This window comes from Ochotona curzoniae, unplaced genomic scaffold (genome assembly GCF_017591425.1).
Source record: "Ochotona curzoniae isolate NIBS_2020 unplaced genomic scaffold, NIBS_Ocur_1.0 contig_2404, whole genome shotgun sequence".
In the NCBI taxonomy this organism is placed as follows: Eukaryota; Metazoa; Chordata; class Mammalia; order Lagomorpha; family Ochotonidae; genus Ochotona; species Ochotona curzoniae.
Window position 1 is genome coordinate 9,056,681 of NW_024465451.1, and position 24,051 is coordinate 9,080,731.

The window sequence follows — 24,051 nt, forward strand, 5'->3', positions numbered from 1 at the left end:
AAATATAGCTTGCACAGATAGTTACAAATGATGACAATTTTTTTTTAAAATTTTCTTTACAATCTTAAAATATTCTCCTTAAACTGAACTAGAAGCTTGAGACGGAAATAATAAATTTTCATTTCAAAGTTAAGTCGCTAAAAATAGTTAATGAGGCTTCACATTCTTTTTTTTAAAGATTTATTTATTTTTATTGCAAAGTGAGATATACAGAGAGAGGAGAGACAGAAAGATCTTCCATCCAAAGATTCACTCCCCAAGTGACCACAATGACAGGTGCTGCGCCGATCCAAAGCCAGGAGCCTTCCGGATCTCTCACATGGGTGCAGAATCACAAGGCTTTGGGCCGTCCTCGACTGCTTTCCCGGGCCACAAGCGGGGAGCTGGATGGGAAGCGGGGCCGCCAGGATTAGAACCAGCGACTATATGGGATCCTGGCGCATTCAAGGCAAGGAGTTTAGCCACTAGGCCACGGCGCTGAGCCCGAGGCTTCACATCCTTAAACCTCGATAGGTTATACCTTATGCTGGCAGTGAGGACCACAGTGTTCCACATGCTGAGACTGCCATGACCTGCAATGTTAAGAATTCTGTCATGACAGAATTCTGTCTTGATAAGAGCTTGCTTTGAGCAGATGCTCCTAAGCCTGTCTTTGTCATTTTATTTAACGTCTGACACGTGTGTTATATTTTGTACAGTATACTGGAATGTTTACATATAAATCTAAATATTGTAAGTTGCTAGAGAAGAGCTGTAACTTTTGCTATTAGTGACACTCAAAAAGAATTTTAAATATATACCTAAAGGTAACTGAATCTACTTATTCTGCCCATGAAGACAGTACTAATTGATTGTGTCTAGTGGGTTAAGATGTGGCATTCAGTGTAATTGAACATGCATGTTTATTGCCATTTCTAAATAGTTAGAATGTATGTGAAAATTAAATTTAAACCAAATCCTAAAGTACTGCTTTTGGGTGTTGTGAAAATCACTCTCCTGAATTCTCTCCAAGTTTTCCTACCATTCTGAAAAAAGCTCATGAAAATTCCAGTTTGTTCTTTCTTGCTCAATAAAGTACTTTCATATATGTCACCTTGTGGCTGTCTCTAATAAGCCCCTGAGCATTGATAGGGGAGAAGTAATATTATCTTCTCATCCTGAAAGTCTGTCTACAGATTAAAGCCCATGTCCTGGACTAGTAACCCTCTCATCCAGGACTGCCTTCTTATTACCAGTTCGCTTTGTTGTTGTTGTTGTTGTTGTTGTTGTTGTTGTTAGCATACTACACTGGAAAATTAATTTTCTGTATGATCAGTTTTTTAAATTGAAATACAATAACCTAACATTTAAAGATTTATTTATTTTTATTACTAAGTCAGATATACAGAGAGGAGGAGAGAAAGAGAGGAAGATCTGTCCGATGATTCACTCCCCAAGTGATAGCAACGGCCAGTACTGCGCCGATCCAAAGCTGGGAACCAGGAACCTCTTCCGGGTCTCCCACACACGGGTACAGGGTCCCAAGGCTTTGAGCCATCCTCGACTGCTTTCCCAGGCCACAAGCAGGAATCTGGATGAGAAGTAGAGCTGCCGGGATTAGAACCGGCACCCATATGAGATCCTGGCGCATTGAAGGTGAGGGCTTTAGCCACTAGGCCACGCCGCCGGACCCATAGCTTAAGGCAAGGACTTTAGCCACTAGGCCACGCTGCCGGGCCCGTAATCCAATTATTTTTAATACAATATTGTTATATGTGGCTTTTTGTACAGTGAAATCAGTGCTCATGTGTGTACCTTAATTTATTCTATACCCGAATGTAATGTTATATCATGAATATTTTTCATGTTTCTATATAATACTTAAAGTGACATGACCTGGTCTTTATTTAATTTGGGAAACATTTTAGAGAAATGAAGAATCAGCCTGAGAAGAATAAAGGTTCAATTATGTAATCAGAAACAATCAAAGTCCAAAAGAGCATGAGCCTGATTTATTGGTACTTTTTTTGTTTTCCTGGTGGGGCAAGAGGAGCCAGAAGAGGTTGTGAAAAGAAGGCAGAGAATCTTCTTTAGAAACTCTATAAAAAGGGTTCATTGTAATGTCTTATTAAATCAATGGGCATTTTTATGTCCTGAATTGTTATTCATTATTCACTTTTTATTGTATTGAATGATTCTGATGTTAAAGGTGAAATTTTTTGACTTCATTATAAATCCTCATTCCAAAATGTGACAGAGAGTTTTCTAAAGACCTAGTAATTTTAGCAGTGCTTGATTTGCAAGAACTAGGGCAGGATCCAAAGGATTTAAGAACAGAGTTTAAATTTCCTCTAGAAAGGATTAAGAATCATTACTGCTAAAGAGCTAAACTATCTCAAGTGACCCTTTGTTGCCTGGCAGCTAAAATGATTTGTCTTTCCATAAGTATGTTGTCTTGTGCTGTGTTAACTTGCTGATACCCAAGCTTAAAGTGAGTGTCAAAGAACAAAGGGCTTGCCTGTATGTATGCCTAACACATTGGTCTTGCCTTGTTTGTCTCCTTGTCCTTCTGCTCAGGTTCCATACTGCCCCCTGTAGGAAGCTCTGTAGGCAGTGTAAACGGATACCACACCTGCAAAGGTGAGAATGCCATTTCCACAGTGCCTCTTTGTTGGGTGTGTTAGGACAGTGTTCATGCTTGCATCTCTGTATGTTTCAATATGTGTGGGAGAATGGCTGCCAAGAAAATCAGAGGGAGGAAATTGGGAAAAGTAACTATAATGCCACTCTGTTTTCTGGGTATGGACTAAATAGGTTGGCAGCCTCAAAACTAAATGCATCCATGAAACAAACAGGATTACTAGATAAGGCCAGTTTAAAATTTTTTTAAAAAACATGTGTGGGCAGGTGTTTAGCTTAGCAGGTAAGATCCCGTATCCCATGTTGGGTTTGAGTCCTAGCTCCCAGCGCTCGAGCCTGTTGACCCTGGAGGTCAACAGACTCAAGTCATTTCATCCTGACTGCTCATGTAGTAGACCTGGATTGAATTCCTGGCTTGGGCCATCCCAGTTCCAGCTTTTGGATATTTAGGAAGTAAAACAATAGATGGGAGATTCCTGTCTGTCTATCTGTCTAATCAGTTTCTCAATATCTCTTCCAAGTAAATGAGTAAATAAAAATCTAGACAACTCTCTATGTGAAGTCAGTGTTGTTGTGTAGTGGGTTAGACCAAAGCTTCTGAAGACAGCATCCTTTATTAGAGTGCTGATTTGAGTCCTGGGTACTCTACTTCTGATACAACTTCCTGCTGAAGTACCCAGAAAGGCACAAAAGATGGCCACATCTCCTGGGCCCCTGCCGCCCCTGCCGGAAGTCAGGGTGTGGATCCTGGCTGCCAGCCTTGTCCTGGCTCAGACCTGGCTGTGGTGGCAAATTGGAAAATAAAGCAGCAGATAGATCTCTATGTCTCTCTTTTTCTTCTTCCCTTTCTCTCTGTTGTTCTGCCAATAAATAAAGAAATATTTTGGGGGGGGAAGCTCTTTACCTATGTATATGAATTTTTGAACTATAAAGAAGCCATTCTAGTCTAAAGGTACCTGATATGGCCCTCGGCCTCTCAGCTTTGCAACCTGTCTAGTTTGGAGCAGAGACAGCAGACAAATGCTCCTAAGTCCATTAACCCAACTAACACTGACTTCTTACCTTTGTTCCCATCACTTTTGATTCCATGTGTGTTGAGCATTTTAAGGTATACATCTTATACATCCAAGCGTATCGTGCCAAAGCCCTCATTATGTGATATGACGGGGAGATAATCTCTGGTTTGCTGTAAGAGTGGGACGGATGCTTAATCCTGACAAGTAAATTTAAGAGTGAGTAACCAAGGGGAACACTTGGAGAGCTGTGTGCACTGATTTCTGTCTCTGTGGTACTAGATCTGACAGAAATCCAGTGTGACATGTCAGATGTAAACCTGAAGTATGAGAAACTCGGGGGAGTACTTCGTGAACGTCAAGAAAGCCTTCAGGCTGTCTTTAACAGGATGAATGAAATTCAGAAGGAAACAAATTCGGTGCTGCAGTGGCTAGAATCAAAAGAGGAAATACTGAAAACCATGGATGCCTCTTTGTCTCCAACCAAGACAGAAACAGTGAAAGCTCAAGCTGAATCTAACAAGGTACTGTGTTTGCAGCAGCTGCAGCCAGACACTAAGAAAGGGACTTTGTACCAGTGTTCCTGCCGAGCCTACCTGCCTGAGAGAGACCTGGCTGCCTGCCTGGGCTGTGAGGAGCAGTGTGTTTGATTTCCAAATGAATTACATGCCTTAAATCTCCTGAAGAGTTTCTTTACCTATACAATTAGAGATTGTTATATATCAACAACAGAAACAAAGCCAGATGTGTTAGAAAAAGATTAGCCCTTCCCTGGAAGCATTAGCTTATTAAGAATGGGATCTCATTTGTGACACTTCCAAGAGAACCAACCTATACTCCTCAAAGCCCCCTTCTAACTCTCAGAAGGATCTGAAAAATAAAAAGAGCTTATAACTCATTCTTAAGGTGGATATGTGGGAAAAGGGAAAATGTCAGGTTAAAGACCATAGAAAAATCCTGAAAGAAATTTTAGTATTTCACTTAAGGATGGCATGACCTTTTCTCCAACTGTAAAGTATCAGCAGCATCCTCATCATCATATGTTGGTAATTTTGGTTTGTAGGGAGTGATAACTCCTTCATATTGGGTTGCACTGATACATTATATAGAAAAGAAGCTGAAATACTGCCATTGTGATTTTCTTTTTGAAAGCAGTGTTAAAACAGGTTAAATATCAAAATCACGAGCAAGTCTTGAGTAGAATCAGAGAGGAACTTGGAGTTGGCACCCACTTCTCCAGTTGTTTTTGCAACACCAGAGCTTTTTTCCCTGTAGAGAACCTCATGTCATGCATGATATTCTTTCTCCTAGGCCTTCCTGGCTGAGTTAGAACAGAATTCTCCAAAAATCCAAAAAGTAAAGGAAGCCCTGGCTGAGTTACTTGTGACGTATCCCAACTCACAAGAAGCAGAATACTGGAAGAAAATGCAAGAGGAACTCAGTAAGTTGTCACAGGGGTATTGTCTCTGTCTTCACAGCAAATAGAGCATCGCAGCACATTCTGAAAAGCAAGAATTCTCTTTAGTTAATCTTTTTTTTTTAAGATTTATTTTGTTTTTAGAAAGTCAGATTTACAGAGAGAATAAGAGACACAAAGAAAGACCTTCCATTCGTTTATTCACTCCTTAAGTGGACACAACGACCAGAGCTAAGCTGATCTGAAATCAGGAGCCAGGAGCTTCCTCCAGGTCTCCCACACAGGTTCAGGGTCCCAAGGCTTTGGGCCGTCCTCGATTGCATTCCCAGACCACAAGCAGGGAGCTGGATGGGAAGTGGGGTAGTCAGGACACAAACCAGTGCAAATATGGGACCACAGGGTATGCAGGGTGAATGCTTTAGCCACTATGCTACCACCCGGCCCTTTGGTTAATCTATAAGCAAGAAGGAGACCCAGATAGAACTAAGGAGTAAATCTCATTAGGGAAAAAAATTTAGAGATTCCATTTAAAGAGTCAAAAGTTTGGTTTTCTTTGACAAGTTAAACTGACACCATTACTATACCCCCAAACTAAAGAAAACATTGATGATAAATATGAGAAATGGCAGGGGTACAGGTATTGTGGTACAGTAGGTCAGGCCTCTCTTACGACGCCTTCATCCATACAGCAGTTGATGGCTCTTGAATCACCATCACCCAGAGAGGGAGGCCCAATTGGAGTTCCTGGCTCCAGACTTCAGCCTGGCTTGATTCTAGCTGTTGTGCCATTTGGGAAGTGAACCAGAGAAAGGAAGATTGATACCTCTTTCTCTTCTGTGACTTACACATAAACAAATCTTTCTTTAAAGAAAATATGGAAGAGTATCTACACATTCAATTAGATCAAATAATGTGTTCATAATTTTGAGATTAGTATTTTTTAGCATAAAACCTTGGCAGCATGAAAGATGTTTATAATATAGTAAATTTTAAAACCGACTATGAAATAATGTAAGTAACATATTTTGTATACATTAATGTACGTATATTCATGCACTTTTAGTGCATAGCTTTTTTGTATAGCTATTATAGCAATCAAGTTATAGAATTGTTATTTGGTTATAAAATTTTAAAGGTTGTTTCTAATTTAAAAAATGCCTGTGGGGTCATTTCCTGTAGTATATTAGGAACATAATTTAAGGATCAGGTCAGTTGCTGATGGTTCTCTCATTTCCTGTCAACAGATTCCCGATGGGAAAAGGCCACTGAGGTGACTGTGGCTCGACAAAAGCAGCTAGAGGAGTCTGCAAGCCAACTGGCCTGCTTCCAGGCTGCAGAGTCTCAGCTTCGGCCCTGGCTGATGGAGAAGGAACTGATGATGGGGGTGCTAGGGCCCCTGTCTATTGACCCCAACATGCTGAATGCACAGAAACAACAGGTCCAGGTAAGCCAATACAGAATAGCATATTCAAGTCATATGAACCTTGGTTTAAATGCTGTTCCCAGCAAGTCAATTTTTTTATTTTATTATTATTTTTTAAATATTGTTTACATAGTTAAGAGGGATGCATACCCAGTGGGACTCTAAATTAGGATGGGAAGGATCGAGATATGGAGGAAGTTGGGTAGGGCAAATGTTTCAGTCCTGTTCTTTATTTTTTCCTGTGTGCAATGGGTAGGGAAAGGGGGATACTTCTGTCCAACCTATCCCACCCAAACCCTGATTCTTGTGCTCACCAGTGAAAGCTGCAGCCTAGCAAGAGAGTGCCCACAGTTCCCCTACCAGGCCCACTCCAAGCCCCGGATCTCACCCTTGTCAGGGAGTACACCGTCCAGCCTGACAGACTTGCATCCAATTCCAGCACTTGCCAGTAAGTGCTGTGGCCTAGCCCAGCTGGCCCACACCCATTTTGGCTCTCACATGCGCCAGTGGGTGCGGCAACCTAGCCCATCCTGGCCAGTCTTCAGACCCAGCCCACATACAGGCTGACAGGTGCTGCAGCCCTGCCCGGACTGGCCCATGCTTAATCCCAGCTCTTAAATTCATCAGTGGAAGTGGCAGCCTAGCAGGGGAGTTCCTGAAGTTCCTCTATCAGGCCCCCTCCCAGACCCAGGTCTTGTACAGGCTGGTGGGTTCTGGAGCCTAGAGTGACATGGCCTACCCTGAGTCCTGGCACTCACCAGCAAGCACTAAGGCCCAGCCCAACCAGCCTGCATCAGTTACAGCTCTCACCTGGTGAGTGAAACAACCTGACCTAGGCTGGCCTACCCCCAGACCCAGCTCTCATGTGAACTCATAGGTGCCATGGCCTAACCTCGCCCATCCTGCACCCATTCTGGCTCTCCCTAACAAGTAGATTTCATGTCATTTTCAGAAGCCATTTAATTCCCCAGAATTTTGCCACCCTTCTTGGGTATAAAGGAGATGTTCTAATATATGTATCATCTTGCCTGTCAAATGGTAAACAGTTAATGGCTCTGATTTTATTATTATTAACAGAGTAAATGTGAGAGTAGGAAACTTTCTGAATAAATTCTAGAATTGTAGCTTACTTTTAATCCCTGTAGTGATCGACATTACTTAATATCTTGAATTTACCTCCTTCAAGATTAAAAAAAAAAAAAAACCTTAATTCAGATGCCTGACACTATAGAAAGGGGTTGTTTAAAATTCTGTCATTTGAAACAAAATCCTGCCTAGAATCTCTTGTTCTACTTTCTGACTTTTCCCTTTTATGTGCCACCACATTCCCTAAGACATAAGAGTAATTTTTTCAAAGATAAAGATATATATATATATAGTTTTTTTCTTTTTTAATTAGAAAGTCAGATATACAGAGAGGGAGGAGAGACAGAGAAGATCTTCCATCCCCAAATGACGACAACAGCTGGAGCTGAGCTGATCCGAACCTAGGAGCTTCTTTTGGGTCTCCCATGTGGGTGCAGGGTCCCAAGGCTTTGGGCCAGCCTCGCATGCTTTCCCAGGCCACAAGCAGGGAGCTGGATGGGAAGTGGGGCTGCTGGGATTAGAACTGGTGCCCATATGGGATTCCAGTGCATGCAAGTGAAGGACTTCAGCCACTAGGTTACTGCATGGGAACCCACCCCCCCAAGAGTAATTTTTAGAGAAACTCTTTCAACCCCGAATCTAAATAATTATTGAGTCTACCTGAAAATGTCTTTTTAGTACAATAGTTTACATACTTTTTGGTCTCATAGGGCAGATCTTGTGGAATGGTAAATTAAGCTGCTACTTGCAAAGCCTGTGTCCCACATTGGTGCTCAGATAATGTATACAAGAAGGCAGAGGATGATGGCTCAAGTACTTGGGTCCCTGCTGCCCACATGGAGACCTCAAAGGAGTTCTAGGCTCTTAGCTTTGGGCTTGTTCCAAACATGGCTATTGCAACCTTGTGGGGAATGGAAGATGTGTGTGTTACTTTCCTCTTTAAACATAAATAAATAATTTTTTAAAGCTGTAACATTTTTATTTAAAAATATTTTCCAAAACACAGGTAGTTTTTAATAAAAGTGACATTGTTTTCTATCTTTACAAATTTTAATAACATCTAGCTTAGTAGAATATTCTCACATCTACTTCTGTGTTCAATCTGAGATACTAGTTAACTTCTGGAAAACACTACTGAGCATTTGTGAAAGAACAAGAATTATAGTATGCAAACAACATCTTAATATTATTATGAAAATAGTCTGTGTTGCGTGGACTCCTTGTGAGGGCCCTGGCGTTCCAGGGGTTCCTGAACCATACTTTGAGAACTGTTGGTGTGATCTTTTTTCTTTCCTCCATTCTCTCTGTTGATTTTATCTCTGGACTTTACCATTGGAACAATGTACTTGGAGGTCCCTTTTTCTAGTCTACCCCGTAGTTTTAAAATTATCTCCTTAGCATCATGCAACTGAATATATTTCCAATGTCTAATGATTCCAGGCTGCCTGTTGAAGTGAGTCGAAATATCTACTTAATGTGAATATGAAATTATTTCAGAAATTTCGTGGAAAACTGAATTAAAATAAGCCTGTTTTGGTGCAGAATGTTATGAAATACATGGAAAATGTACATAGTGAGAAAACAATGTATGGTGTTCAAAGTAGACTTTATTTTTTGTAATAATTATTTTTATTTTTGATGATTTTTATATAGTTGATTAGGGTACAAAGGGTCAAAGGCTATAGGAAGGAGGATGAGACCATTATTTCCACATTATCTTGTTTCCCTTCCTGCATCTGGGGGAAGGGGGAGATAAACAGAGACATCACACCCAGCCTCCCAACCACTTCCATACCCTGAGATGGAGGACAACCACCTAACAGCACTCCTGGATCCCCACTGTGGGGCATGCTCCGAGGGTCCTGCTCAAGAGGTTTTGATAGTTCAGCAGTTCTGAATTACTGCCAATATCGCCATTCCAAGCATGTTGAAATCTCTCCAGAATCCACTGGTTGACATAGTCCACCTTAAGAGTCTCCGTTTGCCCTGATACTCACTGCTAACACATGGCTGGGGCAGTTGGTCAATTTGTTCTGTCTTCTCTTCTCTGTTGTGGTACCAGGTGTCCTCTGCAGACTCCAGTGTACTGCCATATCCTCCATATGCATCTGGGTATGCTGGCAGACTTAATTTTAAAAAATAATATGATTTATTCTTATTAAAAAGGCAGATTTACAAAGGAGAGACAAATATCTTCCATCCATTGGTTCACTCTCCCAAATGATCACAGTGGCTGGAGCTGAGCTAATCTGAAGCTAGGATCCAGGAGCTGGATCAGAAGTGGAGCAGCCAGGACAAAAACCAGTGCCTAAGTGGGATACCCGTGCTTGCAGGTAGAGGATTAGCCAGTTGAGCCGTGACACCAGCTCCTCTTATTACATTTATTAGAGTTTAGTTTTTGCCTGTTATCTCTTCAGATCGTATGCTTATTTTTGTGTAGTATTAATGCTCAGTGTTTTCCATAAAGCATCTCATTTAATCCTTTTTATAACCAAGTTATTTTGATATCCTTGGTTTTTTACACATAAGGAAGCTACAGCCTAAAGACCTTAGTAAAACTTGCCTGAGGCTGGAGCCTTTGACTGCAGCAGCCTAACTCCAAAGCCTGTAATTCAGACTTCTTCGATGAGAACATCATGGGTAGAAAATAGTTAAAGAGGGCCCAACACGATAGCCTAGTGGCTAAATCTTCACCTTGCATCTGCTGGGATCCCATATGAGTGCCAGTTTGTGTCTCAGCTGCTCCACTCCCCTTCAGCTCCCTGTTGTGGCCTTGGAAAGCGTTAGCGGACAGCCCAATGCCTTGGGACCCTGCACCCATGTGGGAGATCGGGAAGAAGCTCCTGGCTTCTGGCTTCGAATTGGCTCAGCTCCAGCCATTGCAAGCACTTGGGAAGTGAACCAGCAGACAGATCTTTCTCTTTGTGTCTCCTTTTGAATGTACATCTGCCTTTCCAATCAAAATAAGTCTGTTTTAAAAATAAAATAGATTAAGAGCTGTGGCTGATACTGTGGTAGGTTAAGTCACTACCTGCTCTCCCATATGGGTGCCAGTCTTTGTCCTGGCTGCTTCAGTCCCAGCCCAGCTCCCTAATGTGGCTGGAAAAGTGACAGAAGATGCCCAAGTGTTTGGGCCCTTGCACTCACAAGGGAGACCCAAATGAAGCTTGTGGCTCCAGCCTGGTCTGGTCCCACCTGTAGATGAAAAATACCCCCTCCCTCTCTCTCTCTCCTCCACTCTTCTCTCTCTCTCCTCCTCTTTTCTTTCTTCTCCATATACCTGATTTTCAAATAAGTAAAATCTTAAAAGAGGAAGTTAGAAAAAATGATAAAGTGCCATGGTCCTTGCTTTGAAGTAGCTCTTCATTTATGTGTGTGCTATTGTATGTACAGATCATGTGTGCTGTTGGAATTTTAAGAAAGGAAAGTGGAGACATTAAGAATTGAATTGACAGAGCCGGATGTAATATGATGAGCCAGTGTTCCACTGTCTGTAGTTTGGAGGCCTGCACATAGCATGGCTCTGCTGAGGAATACCAATCTAGAGAACAAATGCAGTATCCCAACCTAGACCTATGTTAGTAACCAGTATTAGAACAGGACAAATAAGGAAAAGAAACAAAACAGATATAATGATACTTTCAAAATAAGTTTGTATTAAGCCATTGTGAAATGATTTTGTATTGGCCTAGAAGCCTGTTTCTTAAAATGTTCCTGGTTTATTTATTATCTGGCACAATCCAAAACCAGTTTTTGTTTTGACACGGCTTCTAGTTCTGTTTTTCCTATCTAAACATCTTGGTGTTGTTTCTGTTTCAGTTTATGCTGAAGGAATTTGAAGCACGCAAGCAACAGCATGAGCAGCTGAACGAGGCAGCTCAGGGCATCCTCGCAGGCCCCGGAGATGTCTCTCCATCTACCAGCCAAGTACAGAAAGAACTGCAGAGCATCAACCAGAAGTGGGTTGAGCTGACTGACAGACTCAACTCCCGCTCCAGCCAAATTGACCAAGCTATTATCAAAAGCACCCAGTACCAGGAGCTGCTTCAGGACTTATCAGAGAAGGTAAAGGCAGTCGGGCAGCGGTTAAGTGGCCAGTCGGCCATCAGTGCCCAACCTGAAGTTGTGAAGCAGCAACTGGAGGAAACCAGTGAGATTCGGTCCGACGTGGAGCGATTAGATCATGAGATTAAGGAGGCTCAGACGCTGTGCAGTGAGCTCTCAGTGCTCATTGGTGAGCAGTACCTCAAGGATGAGCTGAAGAAGCGTTTGGAAACAGTTGCCCTGCCTCTCCAAGGGTTAGAAGACCTTGCAGGTGAGTTGGAATGAAGCACACATTTGTGCCATTAGCTGTGGCAAACAGAGAGGAGGATGGTTTAGTAGAAGGCCCAAGAACCATTTGATCATTCTTGAGTAGCTGGGCACTGAGAACAATGTGAATAACCTTCGAATTACAGTGTCAACTTGATGATCGTTATACATTGAACACTAGGATATGTGAAAATTTACATAGCTCAGTCCTAAAATTGAAACTCAAACAGAAATCTGACCAGCAGGTAGAAATTCCTGCTCGTGGACACATACACAGAGACACGTCTTACATACAAAATTAGAACACGCTTTGAGCTTATGATGACCTCACACAAGAAAAATTTTGTAATAAATCCAGTGCCTCTTTTTCTGGAAATGTTTATGACTTTCACTTTTTACTGGCTTAGAAGTAGAAGTTTATTTTTGTTACTCAGATCACCTTACAAGGTTGGAATAGGATTTATTAAACTATAACATGTTGGGGCAGGTGTTTAGTATAGTTTTTAGGATGCTGCTTGGGATACATGCCTCTAAGATCGGAGTCCGTAGGTTCAAGTCTTGGCTCTGCTTCCAATGCAGCTTTTCTGCTGATGTGCACCTGGCTCAAGCACTTGGGCTCTGCCACCCAGATGGATCATGTAGATTGAGTTTCTGTCTCCTGTCTTTGGGCTGTCGCAACTCTGGCTGTTGCAAGTATTTGGGAAGTGAGCCAGTGGATAGAAAATATCTTTCTATTTCTCTGCTCCTCTGCCTTTCAAATAAAATACATACATGATTAAAAAATAAGTAAATAAATAGGGGCCTGGCATGGTAGCCTAGTGGCTAAAGTCCTTGCCTTGTACGCACCTGGATCCCATATGGGCACTGGTTCAAGTCTCAGGTATTTGTGACCTGGGAAAGCAGTCAGGGATGGCACCAAGCCTTGGGATCCTGTGCACCCTGGCAGGAGATCTTGAGGAAGCTCCTAGTTCCTGGCTTTGGATCAGCTCAGTTCCAGCCATTGTGGTCACTTGGGGAGTGAATCAGCAAGTGGAAGATTTTTCTCTCTGTCTCTCCTTTTCTCTGTCAATCTGCCCTTCCAACAAAAATAAATAAATCTTATTTAAAAAATAATATGTGAAGGAGCCTAATTAAATGCTGTGTTTATGGTAGGCTCTCAATTAACCTTAGCTTCTTCCCCTACGACTAGAACACATAATCATAACAAACACTTCAAATGCCATGTTTGAACTTGATTGATTTCAGTTTTGTGCTCTCATTTCAGCCGATCGAATGAACCGACTCCAGGCAGCTCTTGCCAGCACCCAGCAGTTCCAGCAAATGTTTGATGAGCTGAGGACTTGGTTGGATAACAAACAAAGCCAGCAAGCAAAAAACTGCCCAGTTTCTGCAAAATTGGAGCGGCTACAGTCTCAGCTACAAGAAAATGAAGAGTTTCAGAAGAGCCTGAATCAACACAGTGGTTCCTATGAGGTGATTGTGGCTGAAGGGGAGTCTCTGCTTCTTTCTGTACCTCCTGGAGAAGAGAAAAGGACATTACAAAACCAATTAGTAGAGCTCAAAAGCCATTGGGAAGAACTTAGTAAAAAAACTGCAGACAGACAATCTAGACTCAAGGACTGCATGCAGAAAGCTCAGAAGTACCATTGGCATGTAGAAGACCTCCTGCCTTGGATAGAAGATTGTAAGGCCAAGATGTCTGAGTTGCGGATCACCCTGGATCCAGTGCAGCTGGAGTCCTGTCTCCTGAGGTCAAAGGCTATGCTGAGTGAGGCAGAGAAGCGCCGCTCCCTGCTAGAAATACTCAATAATGCTGCTGACATTCTGATCAATTCTTCAGAAACAGATGAGGATGACATCCGCGATGAGAAGGCAGGGATCAACCAGAACATGGATGCTATTACAGAGGAGCTCCAGGCCAAAACAAGTTCACTGGAAGAAATGACCCAGAGGCTCAAGGAGTTCCAGGAAAGCTTTAAGAATATCGAGAAAAAGATTGAAGGAGCCAAACACCAACTTGAGATTTTTGATGCTTTAGGATCTCAAGCCTGTAGCAACAAGAATCTGGAGAAGCTGCGGGCTCAACAGGAAGTGCTACAGGCTCTGGAGCCTCAGGTCGACTATCTGAGGAACTTCACTCAAGGGCTGGTAGAAGATGCCCCAGACGGATCCGATGCTTCTCAGCTTCTACACCAAGCTGAGGTTACCCAGCAAGAGTTCCTGGAAGTGAAGCAAAGGGTGAACAGTGGTTGCACGACAATGGAAAACAAACTGGAGGGCATCGGGCAGTTTCACTGCCGAGTTCGAGAAATGTTCTCTCAATTGGCTGACCTGGATGATGAGCTAGATGGCATGGGTGCTATTGGCAGAGACACCGATAGCCTGCAGTCCCAGATTGAGGATGTCCGGTTGTTCCTCAACAAAATCCAAGCCCTCAAGTCGGACATAGAGGCCTCTGAAGCAGAGTGCCGACATATGCTGGAAGAAGAGGGAACTCTGGACCTGTTAGGTCTCAAGAGGGAACTAGAAGCCCTGAGCAAGCAGTGTGGCAAACTGACTGAGAGGGCAAAAGCTCGTCAGGAGCAGCTGGAACTGACTCTGGGTCGAGTAGAAGACTTCTACAGGAAGTTGAAAGTACTCAATGATGCGACCACTGCAGCAGAGGAAGGAGAGGCCCTCCAGTGGGTAGTCGGGACTGAAGTGGACGTCATCAATCAACAATTAGCAGATTTTAAGGTAAGTCTCACCTTTGTTTATAAATCCTTTTCTTTTTACGGTGTTTGTTTATTTGCTTGTAACTTAGAAACAGATTGAGTGTGTATTTTAGCTTTTCTGCCTGGTTTTGTTATTCTCACTTCTACCACCATCAAAGCACACTGGAGACTAAACAAGTCTCTTGGAGGATGATTTGAATAGTTTGCTGTAGTTGTTATGGACAACTGAGGATATAGAAAAAGTGTCTAAGCCTTATTGTTTACTCTAAGAATCAACTCTGGTGCTTTCTTGAGATTCCAAGTTAATCGATTATAAACAGAAGGGAATGTGTGTACAGGTCTTTGTTTTTCAAATTGCTCTACAACAAGCCGTAAGGTGAATATGTGCTTACCCTTCTAAAGTGCTGATTGTACACAGATTTGGACAGTCATTGATATATTATGCAAAAAGATGCAAAATTCTCATGTTTAGTAAAATCTTAGTTTGAGCAAGTAGCCTAAGAACACACCCCATTCCCTTGTGCTGGTAGGAGTTTGAAAAGTGCTGCCTTTATTTTTTTAAAAGATTTGTTTTTATTGGGAAGGCAGATTTACAGATAGGAGGAGAGGTAGAGAGAAAGATCTTAGATCTGTTGGTTTATTCCCCAAATGGCCACAACAGCCAGAGCTGAGCTGATCCACAGCCAGGAGCCAGGAACTTCTTCCAGGTCTCCCATGTGGGTGCAGGCTTTGGTCCCAAGGCTTTGGACCATCCTTGACTGCTTTCCCAGGTCACAAGCAGGAAGCTGGATGGGACATGAAGCAACCAGGACATGAACCAACGCCCATATGGGATCCCAGCACATGTAAGACGAGGACTTTGGCCACTAGGTTACCACATCAGGCTTAGTGCTGCCTTTATTTAAGAAATACTTTAATTCTTGCCTGAGTCTTAATTTCTGGTCCTGAGATTTGTGTTAGTCAAAGTAGCAGAGGATGATTAAATAATATGACCAAAAAATATGAGTGTGCTGGGTCACAGTCTTTTGGGTCCTGGCACTGTCACTATTTGAATCTTTTGCTCCAAGAACTTGCTTTGTTGTAAATACCTAAAAGTACTTCACTCTACTGTGCTGCTGTTTTTCATAATTTTTTTTAAGATTTATTTATTTATTGGAAAGTCAGATATACAGAGAGGAGGAGAGACAGAGAGGAAGATCTTCCGTCCGATGGTTCACTCCCCAAGTGAGCGCAGTGGCCGCTGCTATGCCGGTCCGAAGCCAGAATCCAGGAACTTCTTCCGGGTCTCCCACATGGGTGCAGGGTCCCAAAGCTTTGGGCCGTCCTTCACTGCTTTCCCAGGCCACAAGCAGGGAGCTTGCTGGGAAGTGGAGCTGCCAGGATTAGAAGTGGTGCCCATATGGGATCCTGGCACATTCAAGGCGAGGACTTAAGCTGCTAGGCCACGCCGCCGGGCCCCATAATATTTTTGAAAAGGTTTAATTATTTGTTTGTTTTTGAAAGAGTTACAGAGAGAGAGGAACAAAAAGGAGTGATCTTCCGTCTTCTGGTCACAGTGGCCTGTGCTGAACTAGGCCAAAGCTGGGAGCCAGATGCTTCATCCAGGTCTCCCATGTGGAGATCAGGAGCCCAAACACCTGGGCCATCTTCTGCTGCTTTCCCAGACCATCAGCAGGGTGGTGGGTTGGAAGTAGAATATCCAGGACTCAAACCATTGCCTATATGGAATGTTGGTGCTGCTGGTGGTGGCTTTATCTGCTCTGCAACAATGCTGGCCCCAATGGAATAAATTTTACAAAGGATACTTCCAGCAATTCATTCCCATCACTAGCATAAATTATGACGCTTATACAGTTCATTAGCATTTTCTGGCACCCGAGCCCCTGCCTCTCAACATTGTTGCTCATTAAAAACTGGGTGGAGAGATGGTGGTGACATAGGTGAGAAGTTCATGGTTCCCAGAAAGGTCACTACTCTGTAAAGCCAATCCAGGTACCAAGAAGGGTTTGTTTTAGAAGGGCCCCGCTAGCAACCTGCAGCATTCAAGTAGAACATTAGCAAAAGATCTGCTGTGTTTGAATACTTTGGAACTATAATTACAAGTCATCATATTGGGGTTTCCTGAGGTACCCACATAAAGAAAGGTAAGTAGAAAAAGTTCAAATCCATAAGCCAACAAGTGTGCCTCTTAGAAACCCCCACACCTCTGTTATGGCAGTGTGGCTTTGTCTGTTTCAGCTCATGCATTTTTCTTTCCTCTTCCATTGTAAATCCCTTGAAAGCAATGACTTCTCTGCAGATATGCTTCCATTATTTAGTTCATTTGAATCCAGGTTATTTTAGAATTTTATCTGTTTCTTTAAAACTGAAATGCATATCTCTAGGCTCAAAAACACCTTTATCTAACCAGATTCTATTATATTATATAGGCATGTTTTGAATTTTATTTGCCTAATTTTCTAAATACTCTGTATTGCATAGTTTTTCTTAAGTGTACAGGCTAACATTCTTAAAAAGATAATATGTCATCGCCTACTATGGTGGGATATTTAAAGACTTTTGGGGCTGCTTTGTATTAACTTGCCTTGTACTGTGCTGTTTGAGTTCTGTATTGCAGTTCTTGTATGAGACTTCTACAGCGCTGTAAATAGAATCCTTAGGGGAAGGGAGTAGGTAATCTCTGATTTTTGCCCTCATTACCGTGCCATCAGATGTTCTCACTGCTGTCATTGGATCTGCCTTTAGCGGAATACTCCTCACTTGCAATCTTTAGTGAACTAGAAAATGAAATAAACAGTACTATTAAATATACATTACATAAGACTAGAATATAAAAAAGTCTGTAGGCAGGCATAATTGAGATATTCTGAATTTTAATGTTGTAGAAGATTTCAAGCGATCACTGGTCATTGTTGCGTTTATTTATATTCAAGCAGTTTGCGTAGAAGTGTTCCGAGTAGCTGCTGAGTTGCTTGTTACAGCCAGCTTGTCTCACCGATTTCTAAGAGTGTGCCTGCCACCATGAACACTGTGGATGACAAGACGGGAGCCAGACCCTCATCAGCTGGGCATAGGGAGTGTGTGTTTATCTGTAATGGATTGCTGCTGACAAGACTAGAAGAAGAGTGTGAGGAGGGTCGAGGGTGATGGAACACCCTGCAGTAGGTAATTAATACGAAGGGATGGGGATCCCTCAAATGGGCGATGCGCAGCAGAAGCCCTGTTCACTAAAGAGAAGTCAGAACTTCTGCAAGACTTTTTGCTTCTTCCCAGCAAAAGTGTGGTGGGAAGGGAGGAGTTCACTCCTGGCTGAGCTCACGCTGAGCTCATGCTGAGCTCATGGGAAGTGAAAACAATGAGAAGGAAAAACTCTGTGTCAGTTCCACAGTTCCCTAGAGACTGCAGAAAGGGAGGTCTTTTTGGACCCATTGGGGGACTGAGTCATTCGTATGGTTTGAGTGCTGTAGCCCAACAGTAGATTAATCTTGTCTTACACTAGCAGCAGGCCAGATTCATAAAGTGTTAGTCTACTTTGAGATTCAGTTGTTTTAATAAGGAAAGATATGGAGATGAGGATGCATATTTTTAAATAGTGTTAGCCTTTCAAGTTTTTGGCTTTTTCTCCTGTTTAATGAAATCACACTCCTAGCACGGAGCCTGTGTGAGCGAAGAGGATATGCATCTGTGAGGCCTGAGACACGTCTCTGTGTGAATGGCTAACCTCCACTGGGCCTAGTCGGAACAGAAAGATGAGACGGGCCTGTGGAGAACAACTCCCATGCTTATTTGGGACCACACAATAATACAGACAAACCTGTGAAGCTGCAGTTCAGCTGTGGGAAAAGCTATTTCCTGCTTAAATGAATGTGAAGAAACTAGAAATCATTATTCCTGGGAAAGGCTGTCCCTTGATTGAGTCTGAATGATTGATAGGATCTGGCCAGCCAGTGAGGACCTGTCAGGTGGGGATGGGAGTGAGTGCTTTGCCACTACAGCCAGGCAAAACCCCCAGGATTCCTGAGTTAGGGTCTTCCTGGGGTCAGCTCTCTGTGGGAAGCAGACAGGAAGAAGCCTTTCCAGAAATCACTATGAGAGTACTGAGCATGTTTTAAAAAACTGGAAGGAAAAGACTTTGGCAAATCTCTTTAGGAAATTCCGTTTTCCTGAACAAGAGAGTCTGTGATAATTGAGGAAAAGGAATTGTATTCATGGATCAGGAGACTAACAAGGAAAGAGGAACCTTATATCACCTAAACTTGAACCAAAGAATTCACCCTGCATGACCTTGCTAGGAAGGAGAAAAGGAAAAAAAAAAAAGAGAGAGAGATACGTTAAGTTTAGTGATAACAAGAGGCCTTCTTCCTTTTAACATTGCCTAAGTAGGTTTTATTTGTCAGGAATTAAGGTCATGCTGAGTCTTAAGTCACTTGTACCCCAGCTCCCCGCTTCCTCCAAGAACAGTACTGTCCTCTCAGTCAGAAAGTATTTGGCGGTTTTGGCGACATTCTGATGAGCAATTCTGAGAATTCCAGATGCTCCATCACTCGCCCTTTGTGTTTCAAGTGTGGTGGTGTTTGCTGTGTATTCAGGCCAGACTTAAGACTTGGCATCCTACCTCTTTGACATGGGAAAAGGGGAAATCTCTTGGGGTCTCTGGGTTTCTTTTTTCTTTTAAGATTTTTATTTATTTTTTTGGAAAGTCAGATGTACATAGAGGAAGATCTTCCATCCATTGATTTACTTCCTAAGTGGCCACAACAGCCAGTGCTACACCAATCCTAAGCCAGGAGCCCAGAGCCTCCGCTGGGTCACCCACATGGATGCAGGGTCCCAAAGCTTTGGGCCGTCCTTGGCTACTTTCCCAGGCTACAGGTAGGGAGCTGAATGGATAGCAGGACTGCCAAGATTAGAACCGGCACCCCTGTGGAATCCCAGTGTGTACAAGGCGAGGACTTTAGCCACTAGGCTACTGCACTGGGCCTGGGTCTCTGGGTTTCAAACACTGGTTTCCTTCCTCTAATGTTGCTTTTGTGGCATTCAAGTCCTCAGTCGTTTCCTTTCTAATCTAGATGGGATGTAAGTGCAATATTGGCTTCCCTAAAGGATGTTATTTTTAAAGATTTGTTTTCTTTTGCTTAAAAAGCAGAGTTACAGGAAAAAGAGGTCTTCCATAGACTGGTTCAGTCCCTAAATGGCCATAACAGCTACAGCGGGGCCAGTTCAAAGCAAGGAGCTTCCTCAAGGTCTCCTACATGGTACCTAAACACGTGGGCCATCTTCCTCTGCTTTCCCAAGTGTTTTAGCAGGGATCTGGAAGTGGAGCAGGCAAGATTGGAACCAGCATAAAAGGTTGGGGGTTAATGTGCTACACTGCAGCCCTAGCTACCAGGGGCTCTTTGTACTCCTATTGTAGGTTCAACATTGCTCGGGATTAGAGACCTAATACACTTAACAATTTATGTCTGGAAGACCTAAATGCCCTGCTATGAAAACACTACAAAGTCCTCTTAAACCTCTTCATCTGTATTGTTTTTAGTGGGGGGGAAAGGGAAGATGCTGGAGAGGTGGAGTTGGGGTGTTTGCTTTTTGAAAGTTTACTTAGGCGTCTCCATGAGCATGTGTGGGAGATAAGGCCCAGCATGGAGTTGAAATACTGCCAATTTGTACAGGGATACTTACTCTTTCCTTTCAAATGTTTATAAAGGCAGTGTCAGCCCATCTATGTTTTTAACTGTCAGTACACTTGCCTGAAAGAGTCACTAGAGGATAAAGTAACTGAGGTCAGTATTATCTACCTGTCCTGAGAGAGAGGAATTAAAACCTGGTACGACCGTCACCTGAGTTTTAGGTATCACTAGCTTTACAGCAGCTGAGATAAGATGAATAGAAACCCTCTGTACCCCACCCCCCCACCGTGCTTGATTCTTGAACTGTCTGATTTTGTTCCTTTTTTCTTAAACTAGGCTGCTCTGGTAAGAACTATCTTCCAAGCATGTGGAAAGAATAGCCTAAAACAGAATCTCTCGTCTTGAGTACTGTAAAATTTGACCTGGATAATTTTTTTTTCTTTTTTTTTTTTTAAGATTATTTCATTCACTTGAAAGGAATAGCCACAGAAAGAAAGGGAGGAGAAGGAGCAAGAGATAGAGATCCTCCATTTGCTGGTTCACTCCCCAAAGAGCCACACTAGCCAGGGCTGGGCCAGGCTGGAGCCAGGATCCAGGAGCATCCTCCAGGTCTCCCCTGTGAGTTCAGGGTTCCAAGCACTGTGTCATCCTCCACTGTTTTCCCAGGTGCATTAGCAGGGAGCTGAATGGGAAGTGGAACATATAGGTCTTGAAGCAGCGCCCATTTGGGATGCCAGTGTCACAGGTGGCTACCACAACACCAGCCTCTGGGCTGTTGTCCTTTGCTTTGTTGGATGTTTAGCAGCATCTCTGACCTTCCAAACCTAGATGTAACAGTAACTTCTCAGTATTTGCAGACACTGCCAAATGTCCCCTGCAGGCAGAAGCAGTTGGTTGAGAACCATTGCCCTAAAAGAAAATTGCCATATGTGGGAAAGTTAGGGCTCCACTGGAATAGGATCTGGTTGATAGAAGTTAAATAGTTCTGTGGCAGGCAGCTTTCTGATAATCTGATTTTGTCTCTACATAGTAACAAAACCTCTCTAAGTCAGCCTTCCTTTAAGATGAGCCCTGGATTCCTTGGGGTTTTTTTTTGTTTGTTTGTTTTTTGTTTTGTTTTTTGCTAGTGTTAATCTGTGTCTGCCTGAAAATCTCAGAGCCATTTTCCCTGCCCCCTGGGAATTCGCCTACATTTGTTGATGCAGGTGTTTGGTTGATGATCCATTTCTAAACAGAGGAGGAACTTCCGTTATGGAAATACTTCAGGGAGCTTCTTTGTTCCGTGACTTTAAGGGGAGACTACAGTCTGTCAGTTGTTTTCCAGCCAACTGGAATTGGCTACTGATATTTTAACCCTTGTGTGGCCATCCTCCCATCTACTCCCCAACTCCCCAAAGAAGAATTCCACTGTTCTCCATACCAATTGGATGGAGAGAAGGTGAAGGAACCTTCAAGGCTGCTAAATTTGCTTTGTGTGGTACCTTTGCCAGCTCCATACTGAAGGTTGCCAGTTAGTGTGTTTAATGTCAATAACAGAAGTAAAATCCCAAGCTTGCAGTCATTACATCATCCTAAATGAGTTCCATGCCTCAGTAGGGATAGGAAAATGAAATAGAAGGTTATCAAAAAGGTGTTGGAATTCCTGAAATTTTGGTAGCAAGGGAGGATCTTTCAGTTAAAAAAGAAGATTGAATAGTTTGTTTTCTGAAATTCTTCACATACAATATCAGCATATAGCACTCACATCTAAGATTCAAGCATGTGTTTTGTGCTAGAAGGGAGAAAAACTTGTTGCTAGAAAAACTAGGATGTATCTTAAGTAGAACTTACATTTATTACTCTGTATTTGATTAGTGGACAAAGTTAGGCACAGACTTGCAAAACATGACTGCTTCTCACCATGGCTACAAGTGAATGGTAAGTGGTCTCAGCCTAGCCTGGCCCTGGAACTTGACAAATATATCCTGGGACCTTTCTGCCTGCCTGGCTGGCTGGCTGGCATGTGAGTGGGGAGCCTGTTGAGTTGCTCTGAAGGGTTCTTGTTTTTGTTAGAGTTGGTTGGCTTAACCAGGAATAAAATGAGTCCCAAGCGGAACTGTATCAGGACAGAGGACCAAAGCATCACTGCACCAAAGGGCTGCCTCCTGCCAGTGAATTCTTTCTAAGTCTCAGCAGTCTCAGCTGTCCCAGTTGGAAGAGCCGAGCTATGGGGAGAATGTGCTCCCTCCCTACCTTCCTTAATATTTTGCACCACTTGGTACTTTTCAAACAGGAATTGGCAGTGCAGGATGAATGAAATGCACATACTGCCTATGCCTTCACAACTGACTTCCTACCACCAGTATTGTTGTTTGAAATAAGGATCATTTGATCAATCAGCTATGAAAAAAAAAAGAGGTTTTCAAAAACTGCACTGAAAAGTTGAAATTAAAAGATGATGTGCATTTCCCATGAAATACAAGGCAATCCTCCATGAGTCCATGTTCCTTTTCCCTCATCTTTACTGAGAGTGTTCAGCCTTTGCTGTGCACGCTGGGTACCGATGTCGAGTGGGAAACAGGTGCAGACAATTGTGGTAGTAGTGATAAGTAGTACAAGAGAGAGACCTGAGTCCAATGGTCTCTAGTCCAGAAGAACCCTCTGTGAATCAGACATTAAAAATCTCAGGTTGCAAATGAGAAACCTGAGATTCGAAGAGGCTAAAATAACTTGTTCAAGCCACATAATCAGTAGAACATTCATGTCAGAATTAGAAAAGGTCTGTTTGACAGTGAAGCTCATGCTGCCCCAGTGGTTCTCACCCAGAGCAGTTTGCCCCTTCGGGGACATTGGCCAGTGTCTGTAGACATTTTATTATCACAACTGCAGAGGCTACTACTTAGCATTTAGTGGATGCTACTAAGCATGAGACCCTACACAGGAGAGTTCCTTAGAATGAGGGAATTATTCAGCTGACTTCTCGAAAAAGAGGGAGCTGCATTTTTGTTATGTTCAGATTGTGTGACAAGTATTAACTGCTGCAGTAATTCTAATGCCTGGGGAAATTTCGGAGTTTTCTTTCCCTTTTGCAAACCGTAATTAAGAAATGGTGTTGTTTTTCAGAGTGATTGTTGTATAAAGTCAGGATCTTGCTGAACTAATTTGAGTCAGTGGCCAAAGAATTCTCTCCATGCTTGACCAGTCCGCACCCCGCCCTGCCACAGGCTCCTGCTGGGGAAATCCATCAGCTGTGTATCTCAAGCTGCTTCCTGTGGGGTGTGTTATGGAATGGCACCAGCCCCTGCACCAGCTGGGAGTTCTGATCTCAGTGTGATTTTTATCAGACTCTGTCTCTTTTGAGCCTTGCTGTTTGGGACAAAGAATCCTCTGTTAAGAATGCAGAGAGCCGGTGTGATTGGACATCCAGCGTGCACGCACATGGTTCCCACGGGGGTGGAGAAAAAAAAAGCAGACATAAATTACACTGTAGTTTTCTAACCCTTGGGCTGCCAAGGTGGATTTTCTGAGCTTCAGGCTGCACTCACCCTTCTTTCTGTGAGTGCTTCTCCTTCCCCTCAGTGAATGCAGGATCTGATGAATTCAGTGATGGCAACATTCAGAACCAGCCTATTTATGCCTCAACCTGTTCCTTCTCCACCCCTGGAAGCTCCATGACTGATCTGCTCTAGCTTTCCAGTCTTATTTCCCATACAAACCAGTCACCTACTGCAGGTACTCCCTACACATTATCTACTTCATTTATACCCATACCTGAAGTCATAACTCAAGTTCTTTTGCTAGAAAGGTTTCCTGATCTCCCCATTTCACTGCTGTTCTGATCTCCAAAATCGATTAGTATATG

The 24,051-nt window shown here is 42.9% G+C and overlaps 1 protein-coding gene across 7 annotated transcripts in view; it reads left to right on the forward strand.

Moving 5' to 3' along the window:
- Positions 1 to 24,051, forward strand: part of MACF1 (microtubule actin crosslinking factor 1) — a 366,624-nt gene that overhangs the window by 261,953 nt on the left and 80,620 nt on the right. For all 7 annotated transcript variants that reach the window (XM_040974265.1, XM_040974263.1, XM_040974264.1 and 4 more), the window contains 6 exons: positions 2,557 to 2,619; positions 3,915 to 4,156; positions 4,944 to 5,073; positions 6,294 to 6,493; positions 11,378 to 11,873; positions 13,134 to 14,605. In XM_040974265.1, coding sequence (XP_040830199.1) covers positions 2,557 to 2,619; positions 3,915 to 4,156; positions 4,944 to 5,073; positions 6,294 to 6,493; positions 11,378 to 11,873; positions 13,134 to 14,605 — 2,603 coding nt within the window. The remainder of the gene's footprint in view (positions 1 to 2,556; positions 2,620 to 3,914; positions 4,157 to 4,943; positions 5,074 to 6,293; positions 6,494 to 11,377; positions 11,874 to 13,133; positions 14,606 to 24,051) is intronic.